Below are 21,563 nucleotides of genomic sequence, written 5' to 3' on the forward strand. Positions count from 1 at the left end.
CAGAACAGACTCCCTGGGTCAAAGTTCTGCCCGGCGCACTCCGCCACGAGGGCCGACCAGGACCCCAACCATTCCATTAGGCATCCCAGGTAAATTGCCACCCCTCTATGAAGTTTTCATCCAAATCCATCCAGTGGAAGGCCCAGAACAGGCTCCCCGACAGTCCGACCGGGAACTCAACCCCCTAGTATGTCTTCTGGGATCCAATGTTCCCACTCTATGATGTTTTCGTCCAGGTTTCCTGGGTCAAAGTTCTGCCCAGCGTATACCAACGGGAGGTCCGACCGGGAGCCTAACCCCCATAAAACCTGTCCAGGATCCAAACAGGCCACCTTGCATTGGTTTCATCTCAATCGGTGCAGGGGTGTCCAAATGCATAACCGGACAGACAAAGAAACAAACCAACCAATGAATTTTATATACTGTATAAGATTAAAGTTGGATATATCAAGCCTTGGAGAGAGATAAAGTGGGGAAATTTCCCATAGCAACCAATTATCTTTTATAGCAAAGGTAATTGAGGCTTTGGCAGTGTGTTGACATATAGTTGACCATTCCTCCAGCTCCAATGCCCCCCCCCCCGAGGCTTGTTCAGGCTTCAGTTTGAATGATTTAGTGGAATGGGTCTCCGTTGAGAGTGATGTGCCCTAATAGTGAGATAATTCCCTATCTCCTAGCATGGTCTCTCAAGTTGTGTTTATCGTATTCATGTAGTTGATTTAATTTGAGATTTGGATAAATCATTTTGAGACTGGATAAATCCTTTTAACTGTATATAGTGTAATTTAAGTGAATGAAGTTGTGATGCCAGTGCTCTACTATCGCCTATGAGCTGCTCGTGTGCAGAATGTTCCACAATCACCCTCACAGCAAAAAGAGAAAGTAGTAGCACCTAGTGATTGACATTCTATAACATTAGCTTCGGAGTTTTGAGGGGAGATGTATCAAACCTTTGAGAGAGGTAAAGTGGAGAAGTTGGCAATAACCAAACAGTTTCTACCTATCATTTATCTAGCACAGTCTAGGAAATGACAGTTAGAGGCTGATTGCCCGCTATGATCAACTTCGCCACTTTCTCTCTCTCAAAGGTTTGATACATCCCCTGATACATTCCCTCAAACATCCCCTCATACATCCCCTCAAACATCCCCTCAAACATCCACTGATACATCCCACATACATCCCCTGATACATCCTCTGATACATCCCCTCATACATCCCCTCATACATCCCCTCATACATCCCCTGATACATCCCCTGATACATCCTCTGATACATCCCCTCATACATCCCCTCATACATCCTCTGATACATCCTCTGATACATCCCCTGATACATCCTCTGATACATCCCCTGATACATCCTCTGATACATCCCCTCATACATCCCCTCATACATCCCCTGATACATCCCCTCATACATCTCCTCATACATCCACTGATACATCCCCTCATACATCCCCTCATACATCCTCTGATACATCCCCTCACACATCCCCTGATACATCCTCTGATACATCCCCTCATACATCCTGATACATCCACTGATACATCCCCTCATACATCCCCTCATACATCCTCTGATACATCCCCTCATACATCCCCTCATACATCTCCTCATACATCCCCTCATACATCCCCTGATACATCCTCTGATACATCCCCTGATACATCCTCAGATACATCCCCTCATACATCCCCTCATACATCCCCTCATACATCCCCTGATACATCCTCTGATACATCCCCTCATACATCCCCTCATACATCCCCTCATACATCCCCTCATACATCCACTGATACATCCCCTCATACATCCCCTCATACATCCCCTGATACATCCTCTGATACATCCCCTCATACATCCCCTCATACATCCCCTCACACATCCCCTCACACATCCCCTCATACATCCCCTCATACATCCTCTGATACATCCCCTCATACATCCCCTGATACATCCCCTCATACATCCCCTCATACATCCCCTGATACATCCCCTGATACATCCCGAAACATCCCCTCATACATCCCCTCATACATTCCCTCATACATCCCCTGATACATCCTCTGATACATCCCCTCATACATCCTCTTATACATCCCCTCATACATCCCCTCATACATTCCTGCGTAGGGTATCACAATGGATAATTTATGCATGCCCATGCAACGGCATTCGAATGCACTGGCACGCCTGCGTTCACCTGACCACACCCCCATCACCACCCACAAATGGCACATCCTGTCAACCACTCTGTCATGGTTCTGCGTAGCCTTTGCATTAGCATTCCCAATTGCAGTGGCTAGTTCGCGCATGCGCATTGTGATTTATGCTCAGTATGCAACAATCGGCCAATTGCATGTGTATAAGCAACTGCATTCCTTGCTGAATCAGGCTCTGTGAGGGTAGAAGAGAATCTTTCTTTGTCTCCTAGGCAACCTGCACAGCTACTGTTCTAACATAGTGAGTGTGGCCTCTTCCTGTCACTCCAGGGAGCGTGGCCCCTTCCTGTCACTCCAGAAGGTGCGGCCCCTTCCTGTCACTCCAGAGAGCGTGGCCTCTTCCTGTCACTCCAGAGAGTGTGGCCTCTTCCTGTGACTCAAGAGAGTGTGGCCTCTTCCTGCAACTCCAGTGAGTGTGGCCTCTTCCTGCCACTTCAGAGAGTGTGGCCTCTTCCTGCAACTTCAGAGAGTGTGGCCTCTTCCTGTGACTCCAGAGAGGGTGGCCTCTTCCTGTGACTCCAGAGAGTGTTGGCTCTTCCTGTGACTCCAGAGAGTGTGGCCTCTTCCTGTGACTCCAGGGAGTGTGGCTTCCTGTGACTCCAGGGAGTGTGGCCTCTATCTCTGACTCCAGGGAGTGTGGCCTCTTTCTCTGACTCCAGGGTGTGTGGCCTCTTCCTGTGACTCCAGAGAGTGTGGCATCTTCCTGTGACTCCAGGTAGTGTGGGCTCTTCCTGTGACTCCAGAGAGTGTGGGCTCTTCCTGTGACTCCAGAGAGTGTGGCCTCTTCCTGCTACTCCAAAGAGTGTGGCCTCTTCCTGTGACTCCAGGGAGTGTGGCCTCTCCCTGTGACTCCAGGGAGTGTGGCCTCTCCCTGTGACTCCAGAGAGTATGGCCTCTTCCTGTCACTCCAGAGAGTGTGGCCTCTTCCTGTGACTCCAGGGAGTGTGGCCTCTTCCTGTGACTCCAGGGTGTGTGGCCTCTTCCTGTGACTCCAGAGAGTGTGGCCTCTTCCTGTGACTCCAGGTAGTGTGGTCTCTTCCTGTGACTCCAGAGAGTGTGGCCTCTTCCTGTGACTCCAAAGAGTGTGGCCTCTTCCTGTGACTCCAGGGAGTGTGGCCTCTCCCTGTGACTCCAGGGAGTGTGGCCTCTCCCTGTGACTCCAGGGAGTGTGGCCTCTTCCTACTCAGAGAGAGAGAGTAGCAAATCGCTAGTGCACCAGCAACCATGTTGTACTGTAATATAATACTGTAAGATAATAAAGAACAAGTTTTTCCTTACATATGATTAGCAGATAGAAAAATACATAAATTAATACCTGGGGCGGGATGCACCAAAGCCAGAAATGCAGTCAAACCGTTTTCGGGGGTTTGACCGCATTTTTTATATGCATCAAGTCCCGGAATGCGATGTGGCGGGCAGCACCATCTTCATATGGCGTTGCCCAATAGAAGCCTATGGGCATCTATTCCAACTCCCCCTTGCGAGGAATCCAATGCGCAGTAGGACGCCAGAGGTACTTCTGGGTCTATGACCCGGAAATCCCTCACTTTGACAGCTCTTACCGAGACAGCTGTCCTTTGCGGTTTTCTTCATGCACACTAGTGTAATTCACACCGCTATGCATGTGATGAGTGGTGGGATGCATCGCATGCAAATTGTATTTCATCATGCATCCCACCCCAGCTGTAATAAGATGAAAAAGCAGCAATCTCTCAATATACACTGTCCATCATCTCTATAGTGCAGGTGCTAATTGGTCTGCATTATATATATATATATATATATATATACACAGAAGGTAACGATTACCTGAAGCAATATCCTATACTGTGTGTATATAATTGTAGATTGTGTGCTGTGTACGTATCAATGTTGGGTGTCTGATACATGCCCTCTATGCCAGGATCTAGAATACTCCCCGAGGTGCCCGGGAACTGGGGACTAGCCTGTGGTAGACATAACGACACCTGTGACCGATTTCATTTTTTCTATTTTCTAGATTGTGTTGAAGAAAAATCTGAGCTCACCATCAAAAGAGTCAAAGGCAGAACTGGCCAAAGATAAAGACGTGATATTATTTGTAAATGTGACGTCCGTAAACCATTCCTTGGTAATAAAAGTGCAGCCATCGATTCCAGTCCAGCTGAACCTCTATCTCGGGTTCAATGGAAAACCCAACAGCAGCTTCTTCCTGCAGAACATTTCCCTCCCGTACAGTAAGGACGGCCATTCTGGTTTATGGGTGTGTGTGTGTGTGTGTGTGTGTGTAATATACAGTATATGTAAATCCCCAGCTCTATATAGCGACTACATAGTGACTACATACTTTACAATTGATAAGTTGACTCTGGATCTCTTTTAGATTTCATAGTGTATCATCCTTTGTCTGTCCAGAGTCCTCTAAACCAAGTTCATTACATTTTGTGGGTTTGGTGAAATAATCACTGTTTAGGGCTACAGTAAGGTAGATCAATGAGCGCAGTGGTTGCATTTTACTTGGAGGCGCTGGGACGTGTTAATCCACCCAAACTCTCTGTGCCAGAGAGCTCTGCTGTGATACAAAGCAACCAAATGCCCCTTTTTATTGGTTTGTGATCTTTCCATGGTTCATAGAATAAAGTATTAAGATGCTTAATAGAATATATGACACACATACAGAGTGATGTAGTCATTTGGTCATCATTAACGATGTCAACATTGTTAAAATGTCAGCAGGCAACATGTCGACATTCTCAGAATGTCGACATGTGAAATGGTTAGGCACTAGAGGGAGGGCTATGGGTAGGGATGAGGGTTAAGCCTAGGGCAGGTATACTCACCAGAACCGCCGCTCCGTCAGATATCTGCGCCAGAAGTCACAGTCACATGACATGGAAGACGCCACTGGAGCCATCGGGAGTAGGTAAGTCACCGCTGGGATGATATATCAACATTCTAACATGTCGACATTTCATCAGTATCTACATAATTTATGTCGACATGGATAAAGTTGACATTATGAATGTTCAATATTGTGACTGTCGGCATAAAATACCACACTCCATACAGATATGTTGTCTGTAAACCTACTGAAGAAAAAAAGATTATAATGTTTCTGCACTTTTTTAGTTACCTCTCTCCCTCTCTGTGTTTATCGTGTGGCACTGCCCAGTATATAGGTCTCCCATTTACAGTATACTGGTTATTGCCACTAAAGATCTGTAATTCATGGGCTTATTACTTTATTTATGAACCAGGAGAAGTGCGGCTCTGCAGCATACATAATGCTGTTTTCTAAATAACGAGAGCCCTATTTGTATGTTTCTTGTTAGAAGGTAATAACCTGTTTCTACTGCTAGATGATCTATATACCTGGGTGTTGCCCCCGGAGAAGTTACTAAATGGCACTGGTATTTACTATATCAACGTGACTGTGGCTAATAGTAGTCTGGAAGTCTGGGCGGAGGGGAAATCCTTGTCTCTCTCGACCGACTTATTCGCCACACAGTGCGTTTTCTGGAATGCCGATCAGAGGATATGGAGTGACTACGGCTGTCACGTAAGTGTGGACCCGAATCTAGATCAGCATTCTCATGACTCTCTCAGCAGCTTCCCAGGAACTAATGTCTTTGGGTTCTAGGCGGGGATTATGGTTGCAAAGCTGGAACTTAGAGGAATTGATGGGAGGGCAACACCAGGAGCTGAGTCTGCCGCTTCATGTGACTCAACGTGGTCAGGGCTCGGAAAGGTTTGAAAGATCGATACCTGTTTCGGGGACTGTGCCGTGAAGGGTCACTTCTAAGGGACCATTTCTTAAGATATTTAAATTAGATTAGATTCATGTCATGAAAATAGCTAAAAGAAAAAAGGGACAATTATTGTGCAGGTAGGATATTCATCAATATATGCCTTCTCCACCCCTTGACATAAAATGAAATAAAAGCATGTTATTTCTGTAATAAAAGCTGTTGTAGTCAGTTGAGGCCATTGTCCTTATTCTGCTTGTATAAATATGGGATTTAGGGGCTTAGGGCCTGATTCAGCAAAGATCGCTATTCTGCTTATACCCACGCAGCGCAGTTGCTAATATCAGCGGTGATATGCAAATGTTTGCTTTCGCATTGCAGCCTACCATAAGGACACCCACTTCCCCTTACTCACATCCGTAATACTTTGGCAACATAGCGAAACATCGGACCCATACGCACAGTAAAGGCAGGTCAGACCTCACTCAGGAATTGATTACTTCAGTGCACGCTGTAAGGCCTCAGGCTGCGTACGGTATCGCAGTGAATAATTTATGCAAGCCCCTGCAATGCCGTCCCAACGCACTGGCACACCTGCGTTCGCCTGACCACCTCCCCGTCACCACACACAAACGGCACTTCCTTTCACTCTGCCATGGGTCTGCGTAGCCTCTGTGTTCACAGTCCCGATCGCAGTGGCCGACATGTGCACTTCGATGCATGCGCTGAATGCAACAATTGGCCGATTGCGTGCGTATAAGCAACTGCGATCCTTGCTGAATCAGGCGCTTAGTTAGAGTTGGGAACAAAGCAGAAAAACAAATAAAACAATACATTTAGGTAGGGCAGATGTTATATGTGCAGAGATATAGAGAGATATATTTATCAAGCAGTGAAAAGTATGGAGAAGTGAACCAGTGGAGAAGTTAACTATAGCAACTTTTTTCCATGCAAAAAACAAATGTATTTGCACCCCTTGCATTGCAACATGGTTGGTCTAGGTGCAAAGTTTCTTACTTTTTTACTTTAGTCTCAACTCATAATCAGCCCGAAAAGCTGGGTACACACGATTTAACGATTTTAGATTTAGACGAATTGGAACAACAAATCGTCCACACCGTCTAGTGTGTACGCACTATTGCATGTTCTCGCGTGTCATCAACGATGTCGTGTGATTGGCCATATTAAAATAAAAATTACGGACTTTGGGCCTGATTCAGACCCACTCGCGAGCGGCTGTCCGCTCGCAAGTGGGTCGATGGTCTGCACTGAGCATGCGCACGATGGAGGGAGCTCCGTCGTGCGCATGCGCCAGACGCGACGAGCGAAGGAAAGTCCTTCGCTCGTTGTGTCTGATCAAAGGGGGCGTGCTGTCGATGTTGATTGACAGCACGCCCCCTTTGGTGGGCGTGCCGGGGGCGTGCCTCCCTGACGGGGGCGTTCCCAAGGGAACGCCTACCGTCAGAAGACGGCCCACTGACATCACTAGTGATGTCAGTGGGAGTGACTTTGGCTCTGATAGAGCCAAAATCACTCCGGGCCTTGCAGTTGAAAACCTCAACCGCAGGCTCCGGCTCGCAGTTTCGATGGTCGCGATGGTCACGACCATCGCGGCCATCAAACTGCACGCTCGTATATGCTGTGGGTGGTGACCCACAGCTATACGAGCGTCCAGGAGGACGCTCCATAATTATGGAGGGCGGCCCTCATTTAGAGCGTGCGCTCTGCTCAGAGCGTACGGCTCTGAATGAGGGCCTTTGTTCAGAACCCCTGGGACACCCCCCTAATGACTATTTAGGTAATTAATTGTAAGTATTTAGCTATCTTAATTGGGCAAATAATTACATTATTGTGGTGGGAATGGTCTCAATTTACCCCAAAATCAACTTTTATGTGCCCAAAATTCAATGAAAGTATTTATTTAATCATATAAACAATTGTTTATTTTATCAGTCTTTTACATTTTAAGTAATTGCTTTTTTTTATCAGTCTTTTACATTTTACTTTTTAAATTTAAACTGGTCTCAAATTACTCCCCCCCCCCCTGCCCCCCAAAAAAATCCAATTGTAAAAAAAAAGTTTGTAAAAAAGTTTGCTTTTTAGAATATTTTACTTTTTTTAAAAAAAAACTGTAAATGCACAAATCAGCAATTTGCTGCATTTCAAAAGAGTAAAATATTTTTCTTTGAGACATTAATAGACATCTATACAATATTTATTTTCTTTTTTAAAAGATACAGGCTGTTTCCCATTTAAAAAAAAAAATCCTGCGGTCTTTAGAGGGAAAAATTACAGTAATCAATTTTTTTCAATTGAATAGCGTAGAAATTAGGAGCGCGACTACCCGCATTAATTAAAAAATGGTTGCGATACCCGCGGTAATTTCCGCACAAAAATCTTGCTCCTAATTGGAATTCAATGTCTAATGTTCTGTATTTACAGGTTGGCACTGGAACCACAATGTCCGAGACCCACTGTCTGTGCAACCACCTGACCTTCTTTGCCAGTACTTTCTTGGTCATGCCGCATGTGGTAGATCTTAGCGACACTCTGATGCTCTTTGCCAATGTGGCAAATAATCCTGTGGGATTGGCACTGCTTGGGGCACTGGTGGGATTCTTCCTGATCGTGGTAATATGGGCATCAAAGAAAGATAAAGAGGATATAAAGAAGGTAAGCACTGAGAGGATTCTGATGGAACGCACCCTGTGTTTGTAGAAGAGATGGGGAAACTACATGCTGGTTTTGCTGTCTATGAGGCACGGTGAGTTTTGTTTTAAACGCTGTCATCACCTTGGGAATGCAGTCTGTTTTTATCCACGAGAGCCGACTATAAACCATTGGTGTTGTTTCTCAGCTCCTGGACGCTGCCAGAAGAAGATAGGTGTGCTGGGTATTGTTGGTCCAGCTGGCTTGATTAACACACCAGAACTCTACGAACAGTCACATTATACTTAGGTCTGTCATATGTTCCACCTAATCACATATAATGCTTATAACTAGAGTATTATTATTATTATTATTATTATTATTATTATTATTATTATTATTAAGCATTTTATGCAATTTGGCGAAACATATAAGACATCTTTTTTTTGTGATTGATTTTAATTAGAAAGATTGATCTTTATTCTGTATTTATTTTAATAGCATATTATAAACAGTCATCCGATGTTTCTACTGAATAATAAATGATAGTATTTCAACTCTTATGTGGAAATAGTAGTGCGCTGGCTGTGAGGCTGTTAGTTTCATTTAGTTTTACACCACGAATGTTGCCTTTGCTCCTTGGGTTAATATACTTGATGTATGTATATGTATATTTGATTATGATTTATATACAGTTGGTTTATATGTTTGACTTTTTTAGTACATATTCATTATTTTAGAGTATATTGATTTGGCAAGATATTTAGGCCTGTTACAGCGTGGCAGAGTAATCACACTAATCATATTGACCCTATATTTTTCTCTCTGTCCTCAGGTTAGAGTAGCAATTCTTACAGACAATGATGCTGCTTTTCACTCCAGGTATATGGTGAAAGTGTGCACCGGTTATCGTATGGGATCTGGCACCACATCTCAGGTGAATACTATATATCGTACACCTCACATGCATGTAGCAGTAATGTAAGTTATGTCTCATCTCACCAATGGATAACGCCTGCTGGATAGATCAGTCTCATAGCCCTGTTTTACAAGGGACTGGTTGGAAGCTGGTTGGTACTTTATCTCTCTCCAAATTATCTCTCTCCAAGCTTTGATAAATCTCCCCCTAAAGTCCATACATCTAAAACAAAGAAAATATATATAAAAAATGTAGAAATCTTCTCAGATCAGAAGAGAAAGTTGTGACCCTTCGAGAGAGTGAGGGGTGTAACATTGGGATGCAGGCAGGAAGCCGACAGTCGCAATGCCGAACGAAGGTAAGCCGGGCACGGACAGCCTCGGGGGGACTTAGGGTTAGGCATCCCCCTTGGAGGGTTAGGTTAGGCTGGGGGAAGGGGGGGTTAGGGTTAGGCACCCCCCCCCCGGAAGAATTAGGTTTAGGCTGCGGGGACGGGGGTTAGGAATAGGCACTTAGAGAGGGGGTTAGGGTTAGGCACTAGGGGGGAGTTTAGGGTTAGGCACCCCTAAACGAGGGTTAGGGGGGAGAATAGGGTTAGTTATACTTACCTTTTTAGCTGTCGGGATCTTCACCCCTGCTGGGCTTCCGCTCACGGTGGTATTACATACTACGCCCGTAACATTTCAGCAGAAAAGTATTGACAAAAGAGAACAGTAGGGCAATAGCTTACACTCAGCTACACAGCAAGTCTCAACGACCTCAATGTCTGTCAATGTGTGGGAGGTTTGTGTAACATTGCTGGCTTTTGGCCTGATATAATGGGCTAGCATGCAAAGCACCAAAAGACCGCAAAGGGCAATAAATATCCTATGGGGTTTGTAGGTAAAGTTGATCACTAACTAACAACTGAGTGTGGCAGCTGATGTGTGTGTGGTCGTAACGTTTACAATTTGGCCATCTGCATCTGTGACCATATTGCACAGGAATCCTGCTGGTTGGCTGTCCAGCAGGAGCTCACATTTCTCACTGATCACTAGTTCTTTCATATAAGGCACTTTGGGGGACATGTACTAAGAGAGAGAGAAAGTACCAACCAATCAGCTCCTAGCTGCCATTTTTCAAATACAACCTGTAAAATGTCAGTCAGAAGCTGATTGGTTGGTACTTTATCTCTCTCCACTTTATATCTCACTCCAAACCTTAGTACATATCTCCCACTTTAGGCGTAGTTGAGGCAATGTGTCCATGGTCAGTAGTGAACTGATAGGTTTCATTCATATAAATATATGGGGTTCAGCCCACAAAAGTGGCTACCTACAAAGTGTGTAGGTGACAGTTAAATCTTAAATCACTTTCACAGTGTCTTGCTGGCTTCCCAAGAAAGCATATAATAAATAGCCTTTCACCAGAGCCACCAAATTCTGAAGTCCCATCACAGTTGATGTCTCATGAATTTATTGCTGTGCTATAATTCTATGTCCCGTCAGGTGGTGCTGACTCTGTATGGATCGGAAGGGCAGAGTGACCCCCATCTCCTGTCAGATTCTGAGAAGCAAGTCTTCCACAGGGGGGCAGTTGACGTCTTCCTCCTGAAAACACGGAACCTAGGAGAGCTGCACAGCCTGAGACTATGGCATAGTAACTCTGGGAGCAGCCCGTCCTGGTAGGTGCTGAGATACAGTAAGATGAAGGAGGAAGCGAGCTCATAACAAATCTTAGGGGTAAATAGCTTTTCATTTTAAAATATCTAGTTCGGTAAGACAGGTGTGCAAATCCTCCTGTCTGTCTTTCCGTCATAGGGGTCGATCCAATTAGGTGCGAATTGCGAGGTGCGAGTTGCGATTTTCACTTCAAATTCGCGTAGCGAATTCATTTTGCAATACAATTAGCAACTCGCACTGAATCAGTCAGAATGAATTCGCAACTTTCCACTCGAACCTCCCTGGGGGTGAGAGATGGAAAGGAAAATCTTTATTGTAAGGTTAAAATGTCAGGACCCTGTGCTGAACCCCTTGGACACCCTCCTAATGACTAGTTAGGCATTTGGAAGTTTTAAATTAGCTTAATTATTTAAAAAATGACGTGTAATTTTTTTGGGGTAAAAAAAAACAAAATGTCCTCAAATTACCCCCAAATCAACTTTTTCGTTAGTTTAGGCACCCCAACGTTAATTCCAATATTTTTTTAGTTGAAAGATAATTGATTTTATTATTTTTTTTACATTTTTCAATGAGCCCTCAAAGTACCCCATTTTTCATTTCATTCGTTTGAGATTAAACAAAAAGTTTGTTTTTTTATCATCTTCTTGCATTTAAAAAAACCCAACACAAAACAGCCATTTGACACCATTTCAAACCTACAGTAACTTCCTAATGGCCACAAACAGCCATCTATACAGTCCTGCTAACAAAATTATCCATTTTGCGGGGTCCGGGATGGTCTCCCACATTTTCATGCATTTCTCGCAAATCTCATTTGGCAGTCAATTCGCACCCCTCCGCTGCGAGTAGTGCAAATAGGCATTTTTAATTGGATTGGAGAATTCTCTGCAGCGCGCCTCGCGGCAAAGTGTGCGAGTTTAAAGAAACAAACTCGCTACTTGCAATTAGCACCTAATTGGATCGAGCCCTTAATCTTGGTTCCGGCGAGAAATTATTTTGGGAAACTGAACTCTTTAACGATTGTCCTCAGAATAAATCCAGATTTGGGCTACTTATGGTACATAAGAAGAAAATTCAACATATATCACTGTATTTGGCAAAAGATTAATAAGATGTGTAATGTTCTGCTGATTTCCAGAGAGGTGAATAAATTAGAAAAAAAGGAAAATGCAGATGCACACTATAAGCAATAAGAATTCTGATTATCACAATATTTATAATAAACTCCAACAATTAACATGTTTTTTTTAAGTAAAGATCTTAGTACGGTTGGCCCTCATAAAGTGGGTCCCTGACATGCCTAATACTGACACATTAAATACATTTATCTAGGACTTACTTTAATAGAGCCCATTTCAATGTGTGTACTGCAATGTAAAGGACCCATACCAATTAAATCAGCAGGGGCAGGTACGAGGGGTGCTAGCCCAAGAGAAGGGGACTCACTTTCAAATGTACCTTAAACACACACAGAGGAAACAATGGGCCTGGGCTGCGTAAAAAACCATGTTAATTGTTGGTACACACTTATGATGTTCGCTCTAGTGACGACCGATATAACATTCTACTATCGACGGGTATGTACACCCAATATGTCTGTGATCGACGTCGTTCACAAACATATCTGATCGGTCCTGCAGCACAACCGAAAACAATATATCTAGTAGATATATTGCTTCATCTGGCTGTCTGTATGGCCGACCGTCCAATATGTCGCCCATAGAAGTAATTGAATATGACATCACAAATGGCCGGGCATATTCTAACGACTCTGCTGGCCACACACATCAGTCGAATGATTGGTAAGTGTGTATGCATGTACCAATCATTGGATAGGTCAGCGGGCAGGTGTGTACCCAGCTTTAGCTGCACTCAGTCTAGTTTTCTTTCTTACGCGTTTCGTTGCAATGTAACAAAATTATATAGTTTAGGCACCTGAGCGACAGCTCCTCTAGTTGAACTGTTCTGGAGTTGTAACAGGTAATATACTGACTCGCTGCACCAGTCCTGATGAGAACAAGGGTACGCAGTAGAGCAGGAAGCCCAGATCCCCAGGACTATACTTCAGTTATAGTCCTGAAATAAAAGGTTACAATTAGTAAATAGTATATAAAAATAGGCAAAAATGCACAGGCAGCCACAGTGGCGAATTGGTCAGACCTTGGTGTAGGGTAGATACCCTTCTGCAACTGGCAGGATTATTGATGGTAACTCTTTAAAGTATAATGTGAAATAAAAACAAAATCCCTAATGTCAGCATTTACTGTTTTCGCCAGCAATAGGGCTTTTTTGACCTCTGATAAATCTGCCCCTAAGCTTTTTTTCTTTGTTGTATTATATTGTAAACTGCTAGTAATACCACTTAATATACTATACCAAACAACAAATCCTGTACAGTATATTACGGGGGAGCATAAATAATGCACTTGAAATAACTAATGTACAGAGTTCTGCTGCCCCTCCCCCCGCTGCCCGCCCATGCACTCCGGCTCCCATCCATTAACCGTGAGCAGTTATTGTCAAGTTTTTAGCATTAATCTCCACTGTAGTTATAATAAGTTAAGTATAATGGTGTATTTTATCCCTGTCCATCACAAACAGAACAGATCAATTCGGAACTTTAATGCTTTATTTTTGTGTTTTGCAACCAGCTCAGTCAGATTATGCTTTTTTCTTTTATCGTACTTTGACACTCATAATATAACTTAGTGTCATTACTGTACATGTACTTGTTTATATTGACATGTTTATATAATTAAAGATATTTAAAAAAACAGCTTTTAGTTATTAGTTTTACCCCTTTAGTATAGGCAAGTTGGAGTGCACCTAGAAGTACAGTATGCTCCTCCACCAATGTGTAACATGGAGGCACCTAAAGGGTCGCATTAATAAAATGATCTCTGAACTCTAAGCTGGTGCAAGTTTCAAGATGTTTTGTGGAGTGTAAATGACTGTGTGATGGTCCATAGGGCGAGGAGTGCCCCTAGATAATGCACCATCTCCACTCCTGCTTCTGATTTTGATAATCTTCCTCCTCAAATGAAAATCTTGTTTTTGCACTGCTCAGTTATCAGAGACGCAACGATATACGTATTATACACTTTACTGAGATAGGGAACGCCTTCAACCCACCCGATCCTCGGCCTGTGCAATCTGCAGCTCCTCCACAACAGCATCCACCTTGCTCCGTAACCCATGGGCCCCAGTGGAATTCCAGACTTGCACCTTGTGCCTTATAAATGGCATCTGACCTGTGCGGCTCTTTTCTTATAGGTATGTGCACCGTGTCACTGTGACGGACCTGAGCGCTCAGAAGACATGGTACTTCCTGTGTGACTCCTGGCTGGCGGATGACTTTGCTGATTGCCAGCTGGACCGGATCTTCCCTTCTGCCTCTAAAGCCAACTTAATGTCTCTGAGGTACGGAGGGAGGTAGTGGAGGGAAGAGGTGATATTTGGGGTCAGACTGGCCAGCAGATGTACAGGGGAAATCCCCAGTGAGCCCCACTGCCTGAGTGTCCCACCCCCCTCCTGTAGGGGTCAGTAATTGGTGGAGCAGGATCATGGATGAACTTGGGTGCTGGGTTTGTTTCTATGGAAACTTCACCAAGATTAGCCCTCCTGCAATGAAAGTGGGTGGTCCTGACACCCCTGTCTCCTCCTTTATAAAGGAGCCCTGTTCTCCAGATGTCTTGTGCATGCAGAAAGATCTGGAGAAGCGACGGATGACCTCACGGGAGCACGCAGCGGACGATATCATGCACACACACGGAACGATATAGCTGCGATATCATTCCAATCCATCGGTTCGGCCGATATATTGCTTCGAGAATGGAGGCCTTTAGGAGCTCATTCAGAGTCGGTCGTGAGCGCTGATGTTGCCCCACAGCGCATGCGCGAGACCCGGCTAATGACGGGTGATCCGTTGTTAGGGGTCTCGTCGCAGACGGGGCCAGCTGTCGATGTTGAGTGATAGCTCGCCCCGGTTGCTGGGCGGGCCGGGGGCGTGCCTGGCCAAACGGAGGCGTTCCAGTAGGAACGCTTGCCGTTTGGGGGAGGCCCCACTGACATCATCAGTGATGTCAGTGGGGAGCTTCCTGCTCGATCAGAGCAGGAAGCTCCCTGGGGCTTAAGGTTGACGAGACCCTACCTTAGGGTCTCGTCGTAAGCCCCGATGGTCGCGATGGTCTTGACCATCGCGACCATCACCCTTGTAGGTCGTTAGAGCTGTGGGTGTTAACCCACAGCCTAACGACCGTCATGGAGGCGGCCGTTCAGGATGCAAGCGGCCACCCTGTTTCAGAACGACCGCTTGCATCCTACGACTGCCTCTGAATGAGGCCCTTAGATTCTAAATTGTTTATTGATAAAGAATCAAGGTAAAAGCACGGTTCCTTCTCAGCCTGACTTTCCACTGCTACTGCTACAAATGAATGCAGCTTTCGGCAGCTTATACGCACTTCATGAGTTCAGTAGTGGGCATAGATCTAAAATTGTATGAGTTCAGAAGCCAAGTATTTATATCATCAGGAAGAGGTATTTTCCTATCCCTGGAACATGTTACAGGCCTGCTGTGCTCTCTGCTGTGGGTACAAGTTTAAAAGACCGTTGTAAGAATCAGCTCTTTGACATATCAATCATAGAACAACTAAATTAGATGCAGACCTCATTTTTCACACGTAGACAGGTTTTCCTTTTTTTTTTTTTTTAAATCTCATGAATGAGCATTTTTATTTTAAATACCACTAAAGTTCCTAAGTAGCCTTATCTACAGTGAAAATGGCTGTTTTAGTCAGATATGGGGGCCCATTTATCAAAGTGAATTTGAGGTAAATTCCCCGAAAACACCTGTTTTCTGGGGTTTACCTCAAATACTAAGTATCCCCCAATGTATGAAGGAGGGACCGCAGCAGGGATCCCTCCATTGCCGCTGGCAGTCGCCTCCCCCATAGGAACCCTCCGCCGGCAACGAGAGCCGCTCATGTGCAGTCCACGGGACTGCATATGTGCAGCAGCCCCGACTCCCCTCCGAAGACATCGCAGGGATGGTCTCCCTGCATGTCCCGGATAATACATCCAGCCGATAGGATCGCATTTTGCAATGCGATCAGGGGCGTTACTGGCATGCCCTGATTGCATTGCAAAAGTGATCCTTGATAAATGGGGCTCATAGAACAAAATACTATTTGTCAAAGCCTACCGATGTGTCTTTTGCCAAGTATCTGCGACGGTAGCCATCCCTGGGGGGTTTGCATCGACAGCCTCTCCATGCTGTCTGAGGGTAGCAGGGAAAAGTAAAGGAATAAATTATTTATTATTATTATTATTACAATAATGATTTTTTATCCTAATGTAACTGTAGGTTCCTGGGTTTCCTCTTTACTCAAAATAAATAAAGACACGCAAATTATCTTTTAAATAAGAAAGTATTTAGTTCCATTGAATTCACAGGCACAAGTGAGGAAAGGTAGGCAGATATATAGCATAAGAATGTTACCAATGTTTAAATCGGGTTGGGTATGAAATTCCGGCACTCGGGATGCCTGCAGTCAAAAGACCGATGCTGAGAATCCCAAAAGGGGAGAGGTAACCCTAACTCTCCTGTTGTGCATATATATATAATCTATATCAAAACTATACAATTGAAACAGGGGCATGAAGAGCCCACCTGGAGAATGCAGTGGTAGAGACCCATGCTTACAGGGTGTGGCCAGCCAACAGAGGTGGGGTGGCCAGCTACCACAGATGCATGGTAACCATAAGACGAATCTTGGTGTAGTTTCTATAGAAGTGAACCAAGCACCCATGTTTATCAGGTAACTGCCACTATAGTAATAATGCTTAATGTCAGTGCACAGTCTGAAACCTGACCCATAGAGGAGGGGTTGGGCCCTCAAGCAGTGGGGCCCACGGGGGATTTCCCCTGTACCCCTATGGGCCAGTGCAACCTTGAAAATATATCTTATTTCAAAGCTTTTAAATAGATAAAGCATATCTGCCCATGGTCTGATCCGCCTCACACTGCTTGCTGTGTGCTTTCATCAGAGATGATCTTCAGTCTGTACTGTTTCCAGGTACCTGCTATTCTCCGGCACAGTAGAGAGGTTTCTCAAAGACCATCTGTGGTTTTCTGTGTGGACTCGCTGCCCCTGGAGCCCATTCACCCGAGTGCAGCGGATCTGTTGCTCATTGTCTCTCCTTTTCTGCAACCTGGTCATTAACATCATGTTCTGGGATGAGCATACAGATGAAGAGTCAAAGACAGGTACGGAGCTATAGGTCTACAGAACCATGAGGAGTCAGCACCCATGAATGTAACTAGTTCGTCTTCTGATTGTTGGTATGGGCCAAGAACATACCTCTCAACTGTAATGGCTTTGGACCTTAGAAGAGGTGAGGGTTATGAGGAAATGGGCGGAGCTTTGTGCAGAAGTGGGCAGATCAGGGTGGTTTAGGCTAATCGGGGGCAGTGCTTAAGTTGTCTTGATTTGGCATGCACAAATGTTGGGAGGTGTGGCCAAGAAAACCCAATGAACCGTTACACAGTCTCATAGGCCAGGGTGCCTTACACTTTCATACTGACTTTATATGTATCTATACTTCTGCTGAAGTAGAAACGAGGTGTGTTGGAATACCCATGCCCATCAACATAAAACATCCATGATAATCTTTAATTCCTTGCAGGGGTATATTAGTACCACAGATATGAATAGACTGTGCGGGTCTCTGGAAAAATGGAGCCCACGCCAGTTTACAGGTGATTACTGCAGCTCCGGCGCCAAACTCCAGAGAGGTAAGTAAGTATACTAAATGGGTGCAGGGCATGCAATGTAGACCCCCTGGAACCAGGGGCCTTTGTGTACCCTGCACCCATTATAGATATGCCACTGAATTCTTGTAGAATTTGTGGGTACTTTTCACTGGTGTGTGAGATATGTACAGAGGTCTCCTGACTTGCACCTACCTCCCACTTAGGGCTCGCTCACACTAGCTCTGTCTTTCTCCTAGACCTAGCTACAGGATGAAAAGGAATACGGGCCATTTGGAAGCAGGTTAATTGTCTGTGCTTTTTTTTTCTGTGAAGGAAAGTGCAGGTACTCAGAAATAAAAAAGTCACTTGTAAGCCCCCGAAAGATGCAGGTGGGCACAAGACATATGCTAGCTCCCATGCTATGGATAACTGTTCAGATTATTTATCTGATTAATTCCTGTTTTCTGGAACTAATCATAAGAATGAAAAATGACCCCCCCCCCCCCAAAAAAAAAAAATGGAAAAAGAAAAAAATGGTGCCAGTACAGAGACCACTAAGTATCACCAGAGAATGAGTACTGGGAATCGTTATGTAGACAGATGGGGATGCAGTCAGAATGCCGACTGCTGGGATTCCACCGGTCAGAATGCCAACACCGGAATCCTGACACTTTTCAGAATACCGGCGCCGGGATTTAGAACGCCAGAATCCTGAAGGTAAGTGCTGGGGTTAGGGTAAGGGGTTAGGATTAGGCACTAGAGGGAAGGTTAGGGTTAGGGTGTGTGTGGGGGGGGGGGCTAGGTATAGACTGCGGGGAGTGAGGGTTAGGTTTAGGCACTTTGGGGTGGGAGGTGTAGGGTAGGGGTTCGGTTAGGCTTAATTACCTGGGGGAGTTGGCATTCTAACCTGGTCGGGATGCCGGCGTTGGTATACTGACCGCCGGAATCCCGTACCCAACCCATAAGTTCCTGATACTGCGCAATCTTACTTTTCATTTGAGGTGGCATGGAGGTTCACACATGTACAAGTACAACAGTTCTGATGGATTTTGGAGAGGACATATTTACATGTGGATAAGTGACTTTTATTGGGACATAATATAAGGAGCACCATAACCTTCTGTGCTGACAAGTGACTTTTTTGGGGACTTTACAGAAGGAGCACCGCTAAACATAAGAACACCTAGCCCCAAGTTATTGCCCACAGAACTTTCTTTATTCTGGACCTATTGCACAAGACTACCTTACTCACAGCTAATGATTAATACTGCACTGGGGCCAGCCACCCCTGGGGCTTCTAAACATTAAAAGGAACGTATCCACACATTTTAATGGATAGGAACATTTGGTCTCTAATGCCAGTACCACAGAGTGCCTACACATAATCACATTACTTTACTGTCATTGTCAATGCCACATACAATCTTGTCTCTAATGGTATTGGCACCAAAATCACATTACATTGCCAGTGTTTTTGGAGTGAACACTGAAGACTGGAGTTTTTTCACATTTTTTATTTGTTTTATTAAAGACATTTCTGTCTATAACGACCGGACTGGCCATCTGGCAATATTGGCAAATGCGAGATGACCTGGTTTGGCCGTGTGAATGCCTGTTGAGCATTTCACCTCCTGGAGCTCTGCTCAGCCGGCATGCTTAGACGGGGTGAGTGTGTGTGTGTACCATTAGGCCATGCCCGTGTGACTCACGACCCCCCCTCTCCCTGAAATGCATGGCCACACCCAGTGAGGTGTGGGCACGCCTTTTTCCCATGCGCAAGTGTCTACAGTGCACGTACAAAAGGGTTAATACCCCAATTTGTCCCTGCAGTCTGTTGTTGCATAATTACAGGAAGATATATTTTTACATATTTCCCTAGTCTTCTCTATCTGCCCCCTCCTCAAAAACAAACATGTCAGATGTTTGTGCCCCTTTGCAGGAGCTGGGTAAAGCATGGTGTAGGCCTGAACCTTTATTGACTTCTATGATTGTCAGGCAATGTAATAGAGACTCCACTGTCCACTGTTCTTTATTTGTTTTGTTTTTTATTTGAGCCAGTTTATAGCAATGTCCTGAACAAACACCAGTGGATCAATGTGTAGGAAGCTCTATGTCATGTCTGCCCATGTCTGACACCCTGTAGGGTGTGTGAAATAGCTCTGGACTTCCTGACTAATACACAGCACGCAGAGGTCCTGAGTCTGAGTTGAAAGCAAGTCCAAATGCGGATGTATCACCGCGGACATATCTGCAAATGGAGCCGCGCATGCACTGTAGAAAGCAATCGCCTAATGCCCGTTCTCCGTGGCATACATTCGCACACGGACAGAGATTGAAAGAGCGGACAGATTGATCCGTCTGTTGACGGACCCCCCCTATACGTGAAATGGGTGTTTCTCTGGGCGACCATGCACAGAGCTCCAATGTCTCGTGGAAGTGTGATGGGCATGTAGGCGGACTTCCATGCTAGTTTGAGGTGTGCCTACTTTTCACCCAGCATTGGCTAGGTGTAAGTACCGACACCAATGGTGACAGCTGCAGCTGTAAAAATAGTGGGCGGCAGAGCCTTCTGCATGAAGACAGATGAATAATTGGCATGGATGGGCAGATCTTCGCATTAACATAGCATAGTAGGCAGGCTGCTGCGGCCAAATGGGATGGTGACTGCAGCTGCATCCAGGGCTGTAACTAGAGGTGTGTAAGTGGTGCCCTGGGGGCGGCACCGTTGCTGCCCCACGGCACCTCCATGTGGCTTTCAGGGTGCTTGGAACAGCACCCTGCAACCAATAGTGCTACTGCTGAGCCGTCTGAAGCACCAAAAGGATGCTCGGCATGGAGCCTGCAGACCGTAGAGCCAGAGCCGTAACTAGACCTTTTGGTGCTCTGTGCCAGAAAGAGTATTGGCGTCCCTCCATTTTGCAAATAGGTGCATAAGATAGTGCACCCGAAAAGGGGCCATGGCCTCATGGGGAAATTCCAGGGAAGAGATAGGGGAGGCCAGGAGATGCTGAGAATAAAAGAAGAGGAAGATACAAGTGAGAATCATAATAAACGGAAAAATTGACAGGCCCGTACAGTGCCCCCTGCCATAGCACAGGTGGCACCACCGTAGTTACGGCCGTGCATAGAGCTACCCAGTGCTTCCTTAGGACACTCCAACCAATGCTCTACTTCCTAGTGGCAGTGGCCCCGCCCCCTAGGAGTGATATCATGGGTGTGGGGGCAGGGTCGGCACAGGGCATTATAGAACCCTGCTCTGGCCCAGGCTGCATCCAACTCAGATTCAGGCCTAAACATGCCACAATCAGATAGAACAAGCCTGGCCAACCCGTGGTTATCCAGCTGTTGTGAAACTACAAGTACCAGCATAACCCCCCACTGATCAGCTGGTAAAGAATTCTGGGACTTGTAGTTTCATAACAGCTGGAGGCCCACAGGTTGGGCAGGCCTGATGTGGAACATCTAGTGAACCCTGATCTGCCAGAATGCATTGTGGAACGTGGCGTCACTCTAAATGTGCTACTTTCAATTCCTCTTACAGTACCTGCAGGCCCAGTCATCTATGTAGTGCTTAGCCTAAAGAGGTGTCGCACATGTTATACAGATGAGGCAGATATCTGGACTGTAACTGGG

At 45.3% G+C, this 21,563-nt stretch overlaps 1 protein-coding gene across 1 annotated transcript in view; it reads left to right on the top strand.

Moving 5' to 3' along the window:
- The window catches only part of LOC148477248 (polycystin-1-like protein 3), an 86,851-nt gene that overhangs the window by 37,266 nt on the left and 28,022 nt on the right, over positions 1 to 21,563 (top strand). Inside the window, exons 10-16 of the mRNA XM_088457004.1 lie at positions 4,225 to 4,441; positions 5,564 to 5,763; positions 8,393 to 8,623; positions 9,435 to 9,536; positions 11,006 to 11,181; positions 14,453 to 14,599; positions 17,254 to 17,444. Of these exons, the coding sequence (XP_088313130.1) occupies positions 4,225 to 4,441; positions 5,564 to 5,763; positions 8,393 to 8,623; positions 9,435 to 9,536; positions 11,006 to 11,181; positions 14,453 to 14,599; positions 17,254 to 17,444 (1,264 nt within the window). The remainder of the gene's footprint in view (positions 1 to 4,224; positions 4,442 to 5,563; positions 5,764 to 8,392; positions 8,624 to 9,434; positions 9,537 to 11,005; positions 11,182 to 14,452; positions 14,600 to 17,253; positions 17,445 to 21,563) is intronic.

The sequence above is a fragment of the Taudactylus pleione genome, unplaced genomic scaffold (genome assembly GCF_031769625.1).
Source record: "Taudactylus pleione unplaced genomic scaffold, aTauple2 ptg000731l, whole genome shotgun sequence".
Taxonomy (NCBI): Eukaryota; Metazoa; Chordata; class Amphibia; order Anura; family Myobatrachidae; genus Taudactylus; species Taudactylus pleione.